Source organism: Vipera ursinii (assembly GCF_947247035.1).
Source record: "Vipera ursinii genome assembly, chromosome: 2".
NCBI classification, from domain to species: Eukaryota; Metazoa; Chordata; class Lepidosauria; order Squamata; family Viperidae; genus Vipera; species Vipera ursinii.
The window spans coordinates 136,130,486-136,147,749 of record NC_139513.1 but is presented as its reverse complement, the minus strand read 5'-3'; the positions used below and the strand labels follow the sequence as shown (position 1 = coordinate 136,147,749).

At 38.4% G+C, this 17,264-nt stretch overlaps 1 protein-coding gene across 3 annotated transcripts in view; it reads right to left on the bottom strand.

The window, feature by feature from the left end:
* Window positions 1–17,264, bottom strand: part of TEX2 (testis expressed 2) — a 102,198-nt gene that overhangs the window by 35,198 nt on the left and 49,736 nt on the right. For all 3 annotated transcript variants that reach the window (XM_083355436.1, XM_083355435.1, XM_083355437.1), the window contains exons 3-5: window positions 7,291–7,491; window positions 6,191–6,530; window positions 3,531–3,769 (exon numbers count right to left, since the gene is read on the bottom strand). In XM_083355436.1, the coding sequence (XP_083211562.1) occupies window positions 3,531–3,769; window positions 6,191–6,530; window positions 7,291–7,491 (780 nt within the window). The remainder of the gene's footprint in view (window positions 1–3,530; window positions 3,770–6,190; window positions 6,531–7,290; window positions 7,492–17,264) is intronic.

Genomic DNA, 17,264 nt, shown 5'->3' with positions numbered 1-17,264 from the left:
AAGGAACCTTGTGCCTTCTTAATCTTGAATCAGACTGGGGCTGAGTCTTTCCTCAGTGACTCCACTGTGCTTCTATTATTGCTGAATTGAAGCTTTTAACAGATTTCCTAAAACTTTTGGGTAAGAGCAATATGCCTTATGTGGGATTTGCAAAATGTCTACAGCTAACAAATGGCAGAAGGCCAGAGCCAGGCCATCTGAAAGTTAGAGGAAAGATCTATGCATTCCCCATTATCCCTAATTTCCCAGTTGCCGATAAAATGAAGACCAGATTGCAACTCAAGGTGTCTTAGGTCTTATAAATGGGACTACTATGTTTGGAACCTGATATGTGGCTAGGGTTACTATCAAAGGGCCACATTGGTGGTGGCAAACACTCCCCTTAAAAATAAGTCAAAATGACTGAAGAAGTCCAAATGCAGGTGTTTTATTAAGATAGCAAAATTACAGTAATCATTGAGCTCCCAACTAGCAGAAGCTAGCACAGATGCTGATCAGAGAAGACCTTCAGGTTTGTAAAAAATGCAAAGGGCATAAACACAGTTCAGTCTCCTCATAGGAATAGTTACAAGTGTAAAATTTGTAAATAATTTTACAAAGAAATTGGATAGGGTTGCCCAAGGCATCTTGGCTGGCCTCCTGTCTGATAACAAGAGCATTTTGTATTGCTATGCCACTTAGCTTAACAATAACACATAACTGCCATTTTTTGTTATTTTAACCAGATGATCCTCATTGCATCTCAGGGGGAGCATAAAGGCATTCCCTATCTAAATCTTTGAGGAAGTTGCCATTGTAAAGGTATAGAATTGTAAATGAAAGCCATCCATCACTTAGTAAGGAGGTATGCCTGAGGCAGTTGGTTTGAAATGAATAGAAAAAGCTGCAACAGTTAAATCAGCTGTAACTGACCTGTATCTAACCAAGAGAGGGGATAGATCCAGCTAATGCAAGTTATTGAACTAATACAAATTTATGTATAAACATATAAGATTATTTATGCAAATTAAAGTATAAAGATGCAGACGTCCCACCATTGCCTCCAGACAACAAACAGGGCCTGTTGTGTTATTGTTTGAGGAAGTTGCTTATGGCAGAACCTTGTTCGTGAGAGATTAAATATGTGGGTCTCTGGATGTTAGTTTAAATTTAAGTGCAATTATGAATCAAAAGAAGGTGCAATTCTTGCTGATTTTGTGTGTTTCTACGGTATTACTGGAAAAAAAATACTGAGCATTTTATTCTCAGAATCAGAGCTGGATTAGGCACAGCAGCCTGGATAAGACAGTTTGTATTTCAGACCTAGAAAAGGTGGCTATTAATTCAGGATGGAGGCAAAGCAACCCTAAGATTGACTGCAGATAGGAATTGCTATAACAATAAAGAAAAAGGTAGTAGAATGTTACTGGGAAGGCAAGATAATATATATGTGCTGCCTTAACAACATTGTCTCTGCCAATCTTGATAATATGGCTGACATGTGGTTAATAATTACTAGATTAGCTAACAGAAAAGTGTTTGCATTCACAATATCTTCCAACAAATATATCAAGTTTGCTTATTTAGCTGGTTGACACAAGGGACTTGTATTAGCCTTTTACAAATGTATATGCTGGTTTTCAAGTGTCTGCATCAACTGAAGCTTCCAGGTAGGGGGAAAGGATGTTTTTAATATCTAAGAAACTCATTCATCTGCTTAGGTATCCTGGTCTGCATTTCCATTCTGCTGGGAAAATGAAACAGGACTGAGATTGAGCTAGTGTACCCTCTACCTCACTGCTCAAGAACTTTACCCCACTCACTATGGGAAATATACAAGCATTACACATAAACAAGGAGAGAAAAGGAAGTCACATTTCATAAGCAGTGTTCAAGACAGTCTCAGGTAAAACAGAAGAGACTGCATGAGCTTATGGGGCATGCAAAAGGTGATGGTCATAGAATTAAATGTGGATGGGGTAAATTCAATACCCTGCTTAGTACAAGAAGCCAAAGCAACACATTCCCACAAAAGATTTTATTTTATTTTATTTTATTATTTTATTATATTTTATTTTATTATTTTATTTTATTTTATTATTTTATTTTATTTTATTATTTTATTTTATTTTATTATTTTATTTTATTATTTTATTTTATTTTATTATTTTATTATTTTATTTTATTTTATTATTTTATTTTATTTGTATACCGCCCTTCTCCCAAAGGACTCAGGGCGGTGAACAGGGCAATAAATATCAAAATACCGAAATACAAAAATTAAGAACAGATTAAACCATGGTGCCCGATACAATAAATAAATTACATTAAAACAATAATTTAAAACCCAAACCCATCAGACCAGGCCGGCTTGTTCAAACAAGTAGGTTTTTAGATCACGCCGGAAGGAGCGAAGGTCGGGAGCCATCCGGAGCTCAACCGGTAAACGGTTCCACAAGTCAGGCGCACCCACAGAGAACACCCTCCCCCTGGGGGCCACCAGTCGACATTCTACCCTCTGCTTAAATATATTCAGTCAAAGGGAACTACAGTTTTTCTGGGTAATTAGTTCCACTGTCTAGCTGCTCTTATTGACAGAACAAGACTTCCCAGTATAATAATTGCCTTCCTGTAATTGAAATCCATTATTCTACCTCCTGCATTCTGGAATGAGAGAGAACAGGTCTTCATTATCATTTACTGATCTGATTATATCAGACCTTTACTTTGTACAATTTAAGACAGTGTATGCAATGCTTCCTACTATTAGCCTCACAACAACTACCCAGGGAGGTGGGTTATGCTGAGTGTGTGTGACTGGCCCAAAGTCACCCAGCTGCCTTTCATGCTTAAGGGAGTGCTAGAACTTCCAGACTCCTAATTACTAATCTAGCCCTTTAGCCACTACACAAACTGGCTCTTTATCTTTTGATCAACATCTTTCAGCTATTTGAAAATTGTAATCTTATTTCCCCTATTCCAAACCTGTCTGCTTTCTCAAGGCTAGGTCTTAGAATCTTTCTTCATAATTTCTAGATCCCTTGGGATTTTCGTTGTTCTGCTCTGAATCTGTTCCAGTTTTTCTAAACATTTTTAAAATGTGGGGCCCAGAAACTGGACACAATACTTAAGTACCGTGAAAATGATTACTGAGAATTTAGAACATATTTCTGTTAATCAGCCTAAAATAATGTGTTTTAAATAAATACTTGAGTACACACCTTTTTACAATAGTTTAAGTTCTTACTGTTATAATTCTGTTTCTATTAAAAAGGACAGTTTGTACAATATTTTTAATTTTGCTCTCTAACATGCCAAGTAATTTTATTGATGGGTAGTCCTAGAAGTGTAAGAATTAAATGAAATATCTACTGTTACAGAGATCTTTTAAGCTGCATCAAAATAATGTTGAATGTTGAGAAAGTGAGCATATTGTAGAAATGTTATTAGCCCCACACTTCTTTGGGAACAAAAAACAGCCGCCCCCCTCCTTTACACTACAGGGTAAATCATAACACCTCAATCAAGAATATTTAAAGAATATACTTCACCTTTTTCACAGCTGTGGGGCTGCTGTCAGCACTATGAATGGGACTAAGTGTAGGGCTTGGGTGTTCTGGCGGAATGCACCTTGCCATGTACACATTATAGTCTAAAAGTATTTTCTGCCTGATGTTGGAACCCAAGTCCTTCAGCTTTGGCTGAACAACGATTTCTTCTACACTTCCTTTACTGCTGCTACGGCTGTGTGTAAGAATCCCAGACTGGCTACTGTGTCCTGGCAAGAAGCCTGAATACAATAAAAAGGAAAAACAAGGGGTAAAGCATCAATACATAATCAAATATGGAACATAAGAATGAAACAGAATGAAAAACAAAAGTTGACGATGCCAAGGTTGTTGTATATAGTGTTTTAATTGCCCTGTACACTGCCCCGAGTCCTTCGGGAGAGGGGCGGTATATAAATCCAAATAATAAATAAATAAATAAATAAATATGACAAGGCGGTAAACATACACTATGATTTAATCTGTTCAATGTACAAGTCGACACATTACTATTCCACGCCAATCTATTCAAGATGTCACTTTGCAGCCTTGACTTGTTGTTGAATTCCCAGAGCCACAGCCAACATGGACAATAGTGAAGTATGCTGGGAATTGTATTGTATTGTAGTTCAGTAACATCTGGAAGGCCGCAGGTACCCACCCACCTCCCACCCTCTGCCATTCTATGGCAAATGGTAAGTAAGCTATCTGGTTGTACATCTTTTTCAATACCATATACAAAGACATCGATCCTTAATTTAAAACATGTTTTGGCAACATTTACAAGAAACTGTTTGAAAATAAATCATAATAAACAGAACAGAGAACTTTAGAGGAAAGAAGACAGCCAAGGATATAAAACTCTGCACTAAGTCTGATATGCTGAAGCATTCTAGCATTCTAGATTAGAAAAAAACCTGAACGTAAGCAAAGCTAAAAATCCAAGAATCATGAATGTCAGCAAATAAAAACACAAACACACCCATACCCGCCAACTTCAATTTAAATGTGTAAGAAGAGTGAGTAGGTGGAATCACATTCAATTATCATTCCTACTTCTGTGAAAGGTTTTTCATAAACTGGGTTAAGAGGAAACATTTCTGAACTATAATTCAGCTTTTCCGAAGCTTGCCATAAGTTTTGCAAACATTTATATATAAACAGTGCAGATATTTTGCACACAGATAACTTGAAGGTTGTTTTGAAATAAAGACAAAGACTTTGTAAATTGTGTTTGAACAATCTGCATTGTGTTTAATGAACTACGTTTCAGTTGTTTTAAAAAGAATAAAAACTGAGATATTATCTCCCTAAACGTCCTCTGTAATTATTGCTGTATTAAATGCTCAAAGGTTCACTTATGGCCAAATCTCCAGGCCCTATTAACTTTAGAGAACCAGTTTTAATTTTTTTGGTGAGCCATAATCGGAGAAAAGAATGTTCCAGAAACATTATAAAACAGAGGGTAGGGGACATGTAGTTAAGAGATGAATAATTATATTAACCATTAATTGCTGTATTATATATCACATTTAAAGACTTGAGAACTTTGGCAGGATGTTTAATATTCCTATAACATTAAAATGTATGAAATCATGTCATTATGAATCAACAAGATAACTGAACTACACATTTAGTATTAATAAAGTAAAATTAAGTCCCTTAAAAAAACCAACCTTTAAAATACTTTTTGCCTAAAATGTATGTGTATTATTTCTGGAAATATATTGGGAGTCCTATACCATTTTAAATTATTGTTCTGCAAGGAAAAAAAATCAAAGACGGATTAATTCTATGTTTAGTCCAATCAACCACTTATATAAAGCAGGATATTAGAATGTAGTTTGTTAAAAATTTAATGTCTTTAGACACAAATTGTGGTTAGATATCTTGATGAAGTCACTGACAAGTAGTGTTCTTTCTCAATCATGCAATAGCAATAGCAATTAGACTTATATACAGTTTCATAGTGCTTTACAGCCCTCTCTAAGTGGTTTACAGAGTCAGCATAATTGCCCCCAGCAATCTGGGTCCTCATTTTACCCACCTCGGAAAGATGGAAGCCTGAGTCAACCTTGAGCGCTGTCAGGACTGAATTCCAGGCTGTGGGCCGAGGTTTTTGCCTGCAATCCTACATTCTAACCACTGTGCCACCAGGACTCCAGGTTAATCAAGCTCCCTTCGTCCTGTGCACTCCCACAGGGAGGGTCTCCTCAGGGTACCGCCGGTAAAAGATTGCCGGCGGACAATACCCAGGGGGAGGGCTTTCTCTGTGGGTGTGCCGGCCCTTTGGAACCAGTTGCCTGTAGAGCTTAGGACTGCCCCTGACCTTCGCTCATTCCACCGGGACCTGAAGACCTGGCTCTTCGAGCTTTCTGGCCTAGACTGAGAGTATTAACTGGGGTTTTAATTGTATTTTTAATTGTAATTGGGTTATATTTCAAGGTTAGTGTAATTATTTTAATTGTTTTTAATTTTTGTAACTTGTTGCATTGTTTTAAAAAAACCTTGTGAACCGCCCTGAGTCCTACGGGAGAAGGGCGGTATATAAGTTTAATAAAATAAAAATAAAATAAATAATCCCAATTAACATTTAATAAGCTGATATTTTTTGACCTTATTACACAAAGCATCAATAGAATAAGCAAACAGGTTCCTCCTACCTGATTTGTTTCCCCAAATGACAATTGGCTTTTTTCCTTCAGATTTCAATTTGCGGGCGACAAGGAATCTCCTAAACCATTCTTCTTTCTCTCGACCTGTCCTTGCAAATAAATAAAGCACTTGGTTCTTCTGGGTCCCAGACTTTGCTCCATCCTGAGAGGGTTTCCAGATTTCTTCACTGCTCAAGTTTTCCTTCTCTATAGAGATTTTTTCTTCTGAGGTTTCTTTATCAGCCTGGGCTTTGGCCATGAAATCATCTTGTCTCCCAAGCTCAATGCAGACTGGGTACTTTTTATTCCAGACTCGTTTTCGAGCCAAACTCTTGGGAACCAAATAAATCTGCAAACCAAGTTGTGAGAGAGTTTCACATTTCATCTCATTAGAGAAGAGAATGCAGAATACAAACGCATTGCCGTAATCAAAGAAACAACCAAAACAAAACAAAGTTGGCCAAGCTGCCTGCCCAATATCCAGGAGTGATAAAATATGGATTAGGAGCTGTTATTTTGAATCAAATGATATTTGGGCTTCTTTTGTATTTTCTTTGATAAGTTGGAAAGACTTGGTGTGGGGCAAACCTCTATCGGCCCAGAACTTTTTTTTGTTTTGTTTTGCTACTAGATTCAGAAAACAAGGCTTAAGGTGGTTTAAAGAGCAGTCAAAGCAATTTTTATCAGTATGTTTAATTTCACCAGCAGTCATGAAGCATGCAATCTTACAAAATCAACTGTACTATCCAGTGTTTGTTTTAATCCATCTTGTTCTGGCTATACAAACAATTCAAAGATCATGGCAGAAAAGGGCCAGAGAGGGTTTCAGATATTAGTCAAAACTTCACTCATTCTTTGATGGTATTAGAAGCATGGTAAAATGGCAACCTTAAGATATTATTGCAGGCATGGGGCTGGGATTAAAAACAGTACCAATAACTCTGGGAATTTAAAAAAAAATGTGGGGGGGGGGTTTCACTTGTCCAAGGCTCATAGATCTTATAGTTAGCAGTTGTCTGCTTCATTCAGACTGCAGTAATTCAGGTGAAAACAACTGTAGAACAGAAATCCAAACACTGCCAGATAGGAATTATTAATTCTGAACTCACCTTACTATCAGTAAGATCATAAATTTTCTGGCTAACGTAGGTAACTTCTGGCTTGCTTTCATTGTAAAAAGCTCTTCTGGAAATATTTTTGTTAGGTTTTGAAAGTCTCAGGATGTTTCCTTCGAGTCTCACAAAAATAGAGTGAGTCAACGTAGCATGATAGGTTTCTGGATCATAATTATAGATCTCATTCATCCAGCCCTGCAGAAATTAAAGAAATGAAGAGATTTTTCATTTTAAGACAAAATTAATTGGAGGTGTTGATTGCTGACATCTTGAATCATTTTAGTTAGTTGGGTGTATGAGTTGAGTTGAGTAAGTTTGAGTTAAGATTATAACTTTCCCACATAGTAAAAGTCTTCAAAAAGATCTAGAGGACATCTGATTAATGAAGGCTGACCTAGATAAATTCCCAACAAAAAAAGTTTATTTTACCTTTGGAAAAATATATCGCACATGCTAACTGTGCATGTTATAAGAGTAGCTGGTACCTGTATTTCATAGCAGGTTGAATGCACTTCTTCTATAACACTGGAAGGAGATAGATTTTTAAATATCAAAACTGGAATGGGTCACAGAAGTAACGATGGCATAAAATGGTTTACCTGGAATGCTTGCTAGTTTCTTCCTAGCCAGCAAGCCCTGAATCAGTCAAGGTATATCTCGATCGCTGTACTGGGAAGGAAGATGCCGTAATACAAAGAATACCTGGCAGTCCAAACTATCAAGAACTGTATTTCTTGCACATATTGTTTTAATCTCCTCTGTATACGTCATATCTTGTCCGCAACATGCTACCCAAATGCCTTGAGCATGTAATTCTAATATGTCCATTTTCATTCATGTTAGAGGTAGGCATTGCTAGAGAAGCTGAATGTTACAATTCAGCCTCCTAATCTTCTGAATGATTACTATATATTACTAATATATAGTAATATATATTAATATATTAATTAATATGAACACTAATTAATATTAATATTAATATTAATTATATCAATATATTAATATATAGTAATTACTATATATTACTAATCCCATGATACTACCCAAAGAGCTGCAGCTAAATTCTTTGGCTTTGGACTATGATAATTAAGAGTGGGAATAAGGGTGGGGTTCTTACAAAGGCAAACTACTCTTACTCTTAAGGCCACACCAAACCCTAAAAATGACCTGAAACTATATTGCTGAAATTAGTCCAATTTGTTACTGAAATTCGACAGTGCAATATGAGGGTGCTAGGGGGTGGGAGGTGAGCTGTGGCTGGCCCTTCTCTATCTTAAGTTGTACAGTATGATCCAAAGCCCAATAGAGCTTGTTGATCAGACCGAAGTATACATAAAAGGTCTGTCTGAAAACAAAAATATTGTGCAGATAAGGACTTGATAACTACTGTAATTAAATTAACACAACTTGTTGCCTTTCTGTACTTATGTAAAATAGAACCTGCATGTATGAAGCAATTCTGTGCCTCTGTATTATGTCACATAACTCGTTGTCAATCAGTTACAAAGGTACAGTATGTATTTTCTGACAGCAAGAAAAAAAGTCCATAAAAGTGTGTCATTTCACTGCAGGATATAAGACTAGTCAGTCTTCTACATAAAGGCACACCTTTTAGACATGACTCTCATTGCCTGTTTTTCATATTGCTGTCTTTACATTTAACTAGATAACAGAAAAACCACATGATCCACTATTTGATTTATTATCCTCTTGGTTCAGGTTTTCTGGATAAAATAACATTAAGTCCTGCTAGTGACCATTCAAAGTTACAACAGCACTAAAAAAAGTAACTAATGACTATTTTTCACACTTAAGACCACTGCAGTATCTCCATAGTCACATGATCAAAATTCAGATGCCTGGCAACTGACTTATATTTATGCCGGTTGCAGTGTCCCAGGGTCATGTGATCCCCTTTTGCGACCTCCTGATAAGCAAAGTCAATGGGGAAGCCAGATTCACTTAGCAACTTTGTTACTAACTTACCAACTGCAGCGATTCCCTTAACAGCTGCAGCAAAAAAAAAAAAAAACATAAAATGGGCAAAATTCACTTAAAAAAAGTTTCACTTAGCAACAGAAAGTTTGGGCTCAATTGTGGTCGTACGTCAAGGACTACCTGTACCTTAGTCCAGAGATCCCCAACCTTTGGGGAACCAGGGACCGGTTACGTGGAGAGAGGTTTTTCCGTGGACCGGAGGGGGCGTGGTTGTGTGCTGCCTGCATCCTATGAATGGGGCTTTGCTTGTTTGTGTGGCTCGGTTGCTGGCATGCTGCGGCCCGGTACCGGTCCACAGACCTGGGGTTGGGGACCCCTACCTTAGTCCACTTTAAATGAAAGTATAATCTTTCTCCTTCTCTGAGCTAAATATCATCTGGGTTTTTCACGAACATTAGAAAAAACAGGGCATATTTAGCAAAAGATAAAAGAAAGAGATGAGGATAGCTTTAAAATTCAAGTGGCTGTCACCATGATGGCACAAACTTGCCCTTTAATGCAATAGGAAAGCAGTGAAATATTAGAACTTATTTGTCAGCAGCATAGAGGCAATGGCTTATCTGATGCTAATTTGGTAGCTGTTTCCCAAGAGCTGCTATGGCATATTATCCAGTTTTACAGGCCTCCAAAATACTTCGCAATTCTGATTCTAAAATAAGAATTTTCAGAAATAACTATTTACAGGTAGCCCTTGACTTATGATCAGTTATTTAGTGACTGTTTGGCATTAAAACAGCCTTGGAATGGGTGCTTTCTGTAAAACTGAGGAATCCCTATAGTTATATACAATAATATTACAAACCTCCAAAATAAATAAAATTTGAAGAGCAAAACCAAACCAATCGGACTCAACAAAGTAAAGTCTGTCTTGTTTTCTGCGCTTCTGGTGCCACGCAAAGATAAGCACCAACCCTACTGAGAGATCTGGGAGAAAATGTTTTTTCATATTTTTGTGCGCTTTTTTTTACATCTTTTCCCCCTTAGGTGCACTTATTAACTTCTTCATTTCTTTGCAAATTTTTCCTGAAAGATGAGTGGTGGATATTGCCAAAATGTTTTAAAGCTATGGCTGGAATGCAAGAGAAAAACCTCTCTATCCCCTGGTTCAGTCAAGATGAAGCTAATCTGTTTAGAGCCTTAAAGACATTCACAACTACAGTGAATTACACCTGGAAACATATTCCTATAATTATATGAGGAGGAAATAGCCAACCTGCAATAGGGCACAGTGTCAAACTTGCCGCGCGTCATGTGACGTATCGCAAAGTAGCGTGACTTTTTTTGCATTGCCAGAGCTGGGGTGGGCACGGCCTCTACATGATGCAACCGGCCCGCAGACCGGCAGTTTGACACCCTGCAATAGGGGATCATCCTTTTCTTTTTTTCTTTTAACAGTCTTCAAAATGGCTATTTCCTTTAGATGTTTAGGGCCCTGTATTCAACAGATAAGGGACGCGGTGGCTCAGTGGGTTAGGACGCTGAGCTTGTCGATCGGAAGGTCGGCAGTTTGGCGGGTCGAATCCCGAGTGCCGGGATTGTTAGGCATATGGTGTTAGCCTACAATGTTGGGTTGAAAATATATTAACCATAATGCTATGTCTTTAAGAAGTTAATTGGCCAATGGGTGTGTAAGTGTTCTCATGGCCATAAGAGGAAGCTAGGAACGTAGCTTCTCTCTCTCTCTCCGTTCCTCGTCCCAGCTTCTGCCAACCTAGCAGTTCGAAAGCACGTAAAAATGCAAGTAGAAAAATAGAGACCACTCCAGTGGGAAGGTAACAGCGTTCCGTGTGCCTTTGGCGTCTAGTCATGCCGGCCACATGACCACGGAGACGTCCTCGGACAAGCGCTGGCTCTTCGGCTTTGAAACGGAGCTGAGCACCGGCCCCTAGAGTCGGAAACGACTAGCACACATGTGCGGGGGAACCTTTACCTTTTATTCAACAGATAAGACTATATTGCACAATTAAAGCTGAACTGTAGGATTTTCCCATCTCCCTCCCAGGCGTGCTTGAGAAGCTACTAAGGGTGTCCATTTGAGAGCACTTAGCCCTAACAGATTTGTCCCTGGCTCCCCTGGACAACTGACCAATCACAGATTGAACAATGGAAATCGGGTTTTTCCACACTCAGGCTCCGTTGCTTCCTGGCTAAAGTCTCTTTCAAGGTTACAAACCATTGAGACATCTTTACCAGGAACAAGGAATCAGTTTATTTATTTTTCTTTAGTGCCACACTTAAGTGTTTGAACTGAAAACTTCCCCTTCAACAGTTGCACTTATCAGTACTACTGTACTTTGAATTTCAGAAGCAGTTTAGTGCTCTTTATAAATGGCAATGTGCCAAACAATTTATTTACACAGGTGTGGATCAGGACTGCTACAGCCCCTTTCAATTATCAAGAGCTACTTTGCTTGAACAGTTCTACTGGACACAGTTAATCTAATGCACGGGTGTCAAACTCACCACGTCATGTGACGTGTCGCGATGTAGTGCAACTTTTTTTACATAGCTGGAGCTGGGGTGGGCACAGCCTCCACATGATGCAACCGGCCAGTGGGCCAGCAGTTTGACACCCCTGATCTAATGGATTAGGAACAGCTACAGTAGTAAATAATCAGTGATGTTGAGCAACTTTTACCTTAATGTAACCTGAGTATGTTAAAGAAGGTAGGGGTACTAAGTACAGTAAAAGGGGAAGAGGAGCAAAGATCTAAAGTTGTGTTTTCATTTACTATATTCATCTAAACTGGTATTTTCCATATACAGGTAGTCCTCAATTTATGACCACAATTGAGTCCAAAAATTATGTTGCTAAGTGAGAAATTTGTTAAGTGAGTTTTGCCCCATTTTACGACTTTCCTTGCCACTTTTGTTAAATGAATCACTGCAATTGTTAAGTTAGTAACACGGTTGTTAAGTAAAGCTGGCTTCCCCATTGACTTTGCTTGTCAGAGGGTCGCAAAAAGGGATTAAAATGACCCTGGACACTGCAACCATCATAAATATGAGTCTGTTGCCAAGCATATAAATTTTGACCACATGACCACAGGAATGCTTCAACAGTCTAAGTGTGAAAAATTGTAACTTCGAACAGTCACTAAACAAGCTGTTGTAAGTCAAGGACTATCTGTATGTTAGGCTACAGCTCCCAAAATTGCCAGCCCACAGCAGTGTGTACTGCCTAGCAGTAATTTGAAAACTAGGCAATGCTTGGAATGCAAAGGGCAAAAAGTGGTCCAAAATGTGTAGGGCAGAGTTTCTCAACCTTGGCAACTTTAAAACAGCCATTCCTTCAAGCTGCATAATCCCAGGTAAAAGATATATTCAGGTTAAAGAATTTCAGAAAGTTATTACATTCATATCCTGCATATTCTGAACTCTTTTTTTTTTTTGCTAAGGTATGCAAAGTGCCACACAACCCAAGTAAATATACCATCCATAGGGAAAGATTATTCTCCAAGCAAACATGAATATATGTGTCATATCAAATGACACATGTAATACTAATAAACCTGCTCCAGGAAACAACCGCCCTAGAAATATTATGCAAATCCAATCAAGGAAAGTTTAACAGTATTCTGAACACTGTTGATAGTAATTTGAGGGTTTGGGCTTCACACAAGATTTGATATAAAAAAGCACAATAATATTCACTGATATAACAATAAGATTATTGTGCTTTCTTTCTCTAATATAGGTCATTCTACTGTTTTATTTCTTTTTCCCTTCTCTGTTCTCATCCCTATTCTCTCTTTTCTCATCAACAACCATACAACAACCATCTGTGCAGCTATCAAGCCAAAATATTTCCCTAGAATCCTTCATGTTATACTTGGTAAATATTTTTTTTCTTTCAGTCCTTACTAACATGTTTAGAATTCATAAAATAACCTTAGTGGGTGCTGGAGGGTAACTTATTGTGGCTTTGTCCTACTTCTTTGCTTATGTCTATTAAATCAACTTGTTTACAGAACTTTTAATTGTCACCTAATTCTTCTCCTGTTTGTAGGGTATTTGCAGAGCTACTAATTCTCCATGGGATAGTAAATCTTGACTGCATTTTGAATTATTCCACAAAAAGAGCCAGGAATGTCAATTCCCCAACTAGCAGGCCAATTGTATCTTAATCAGATGTGCTCCCATAACACTTCAGTTAAGTCATGGTGCCTGTCTTTCAGAATGAGGTTCCCCCTGAGATCCTTGATAGTGTCCCAAAGGATCTTAAAGACCTGGCTCTCCTCTCAAGCCCTTGGTGGTTGGATCTCCTTGGGGGTGTTTGACATGTTTGTGCTATTTGCCATCTTGTTACTGTTGTATTCTTGTTTAAATTCTTTTTGTTTTTATGTTATGAGCTGACCTGAGGTGACTGGAGTGAAGTGATGCCTGTCAAATTAAATAAATAAATAAATAAATGATCTTTTGTATCGGCTCTTGGCTGCATGTGAGATCACATAAACATGGGAATGGAGGTCTACCAGCAGTACATCTATATACAGAAACTGACCAGGCTAATAACTTCATGGTACTTCCACAGAGATGAAAGGATTATACTCTCCACCCACAAAGGACAACAGCAAAGTTAAGAGAGCAACAGGATATGATACATAGCAGATGTAGAACTTTGTTCTTAATGACAGAGCATACAGAGAAAAAAAACACTAAGTCAAAACATGATTTTACATAAAGCATGATTTCTTTCATAAAGTTTAATAGCAATTCACATCTATCAAAAAGAAACACCATTATTTTAGACACTGAAATAGTATCCTGGGATACTGTTAAGGTGAACACTCTTGTAGGCAGAACTTTCTATTTTGCTGCCCCAGCAAATCTGCACACCAGGCTTATCACAGAAACATAGAAAACTGAACAATGGATTTATACAGATTGCATAAACCTCTTAAAAATCAAATCATGTGCACCACTGGAACAGTCTCTTGAGGAGGAGAAAAGATTTTAAACCTTTTTATAAGGAATATTAGCATTAATTCTCAGTACAAAAATTAAATCCATGCCTTTACTTGCACAAGCCTTCAGCATTTAAGCATGTAATAGTTATTAAAACATTTTTCAAATATTATACCACACTATGTAAATTATAATTATAGTAAATGAAGAGTGAGTAATGTGTGGCTTTCCAGAGGTTTCTTGTATTAGATTTTCCAGAACTTTTAACAATTGGCCATGTTGGTTGCAGCTGCTGGGAACTGGAGTTCAGCAACATCTGGAGGGCTATAATTTGCCCATTCTTTACAGGAATGATTTGTAAATCCCTTAGATTTTAATCAGTAGTCACTATCTCTTCTAGACCTAATTCACTTCCAATTTACCCTCCCAAAGAATTTCCCAACATAGATATGACAGCTTGTGTATTGCCAATATACAGATATTTTGCCACGTTGTTACCATGATGTAGTCACAAGTTAGGAATATAAATCTTTTTTTAAAAAAATGAATAAAAGGATCAAGCTTAAATGCAGTATTGTTCCCAAAATAATCTCTAAAGATTACTTATATTCCATTTGGCTGCAACTTGGAACATCCAAATATTTAATAACAGAACAGAATAACAGAGTTGGAAGGGTCCTTGGAGGTCTTCTAGTCCAACACCTGGATCAGGCTGGAAACGCTATACCATTTCAGACAAATGGTTGTCCAATCTCTTCTTTAAAATTTCCAGTGTTAGAGCATTCATAACCTCCGGAGGCAGGGTGTTCCACTGATTAATTATTCTGTCAGGAAATTTCTCCTTAGTTCTAGGTTGCTTCTCTCCTTGAATAGTTTCCATCCGTTGCTTCTTGTCCTGCCTTCAGGTGCTTTGGAGAATAGATTGACTCCCTCTTCTTTGTGGCAATCCCTGAGATATTGGAACACTGCTATCATGTCACTCCTAGTTCTTCTCTTCATTAAACTAGACATACCCAATTCCAGCAACCGTTCTTTACATGTTTTAGCCTCTAATCCCCTAATTATCTTTGTTGCTCTTTTCTGCACTCTTTCTAGAATCTCAACATTTTTTTTTACATTGTGGCGACCAAAACTGAATGCAGTACTCCAAGTGTGGCCTTACCAAGGCATTGTAAAGTGGTATTAATACTTCGCATGATCTTGATTCTATACCCTTTAATGCAGCCTAGCACTGTGTTGGCTTTTTTGGCAGCTGCAGCCCACCGCTGGCTCATATTTAAGTGATTGTCCACTAGGACTCCAAGATCCCTCTCACAGTTACTACTATTGAGCTAGGTACCACCTATACAATTTGAATGTGAAAAGTACTAATATGTAATTCTATTTCATCTGAGTTTTCAGAATGAACAGGGGGAAGGAAAAGATAACAAAATGTTTTTACTGGGTTGGCATATTCAACTCAAGGAAGGTAGTCTGTCGAAGCCCTGAGCCATACAGGGCTTTAAAGGTCATAATCAGCCCACCAAATTGCATTTAGAAGCTAACTGCAGCTCCCATAGCAGCAATGTTACATAGTAAACCTCAGTATATGCACAATGAGATTGGCCACTCTGCGCTGCACCAACTGAAGTTTCTGAACAGTCTTCAAGACAGTTCCATGTAGATCACAGCCATAAGGTGACAAGGGCATAAAAGAGAATAAAACCTCCTGATTCAGGAAATACCACAACTAACATACAAAACGTAACTGTGCAAAGGCCTCCCTGGCCACGGCCTGTGCCTGCTGTTCAAGCAGAAGCCATGTTAAAGCAGACACCTTCCCCGCCCCCAGATTATGGGTCAGCTCTGCCTGGGAGAGTACTACCCCTCCAGTCAGCTTCTAAATCCTTTGAGCTCTGTCTCAACAACATTCATTCACTCTATCTTGATAATATTCAGTGGCCCAGCAGACAATCTTCTGGCTCAGTTTTTCTAACAGGAACTAAGTTTCTTTAATGCTGTTCAGTTATTCAGAAATGCAATAAGAATGGAGAAGGAAGCTTGTTTCACTGGTCTTACTGCCACAGTAAATGCTAGAATGATCTCTTATCCATGTTCAGTTAAATTCATTATTCCTCTTACACCAGTGTGGTCTAAGCATCTCTTCTGTCGTTTTATTTCCATGGATCAGCAACGAAACAGAGACTGCTCAGAAGCCATCCACCCAGCACCATTGCCAATTAGGTATCTCGCTATGTCAGATGGAGGCGGTCCATCCATCCTTGTGTTCCTTGATCTTTCACTGGATTTTAATATTTCACAACTACAGTATTCTCTGGGGACTAGAAGTGGGGAACACTATCTTATAATGGGTTGCTTCTTTTCTCTGGGGCTGATTTCAGTCAGCGTTGGTTGAATGGGGAGAGATCTTTTCCTAGGGCCTTCCTCTGTGGGACCATTATGTGCCATCAAGTTGCTGTTTTCTCCTAATGACCATGTAGATACTAGCCTGCTGGAGGATTTTACGCGCTCTCCCTTCTTATTCAATATCTACAGTATATGGGATTTCTGGGTGAGGTCCTCTACTGCTTTGGGATTCGATCTCATCACTGCAGGTAGTGCTCGAGGTATGACAGGCCTTTTATTTGAAGTTAGGAAAGCACCTTAAATAGGGGTTCAAAATTGCAAAGAAAAAGAGGCCTCTGCAGTCATGTGACCTGCATTTCGTCACTTCTGAAGCAGCCGCCGCCATATTTAGTCCTGTCACTGCCCTTTGGGACCCAGAAGTCACCTATGGTTACGACAGGCAGTTTCCAAGGTCCGTGTGGTCGTGTGCATTTTTTTCCCCCATCAGGGACTTTGCAGCTGGCATGCTTTTATTTTTCTCCTCATTGCTGCTGTGTGGAAGACCAGAGAAGTAAATCTCTTGTGGCTGCTCGTTGCTTATTTCGTTGCTATTGCCTTGAGGACTGGAAGACTGTAATTGTCTTTGGAAATGCTTTAAAATTTTCTTTTTCATTATAGTACTGAGCTTGTTTGTAAATACTTTGCAAACTACTGTGATTGTTTATAAGTACTTTACA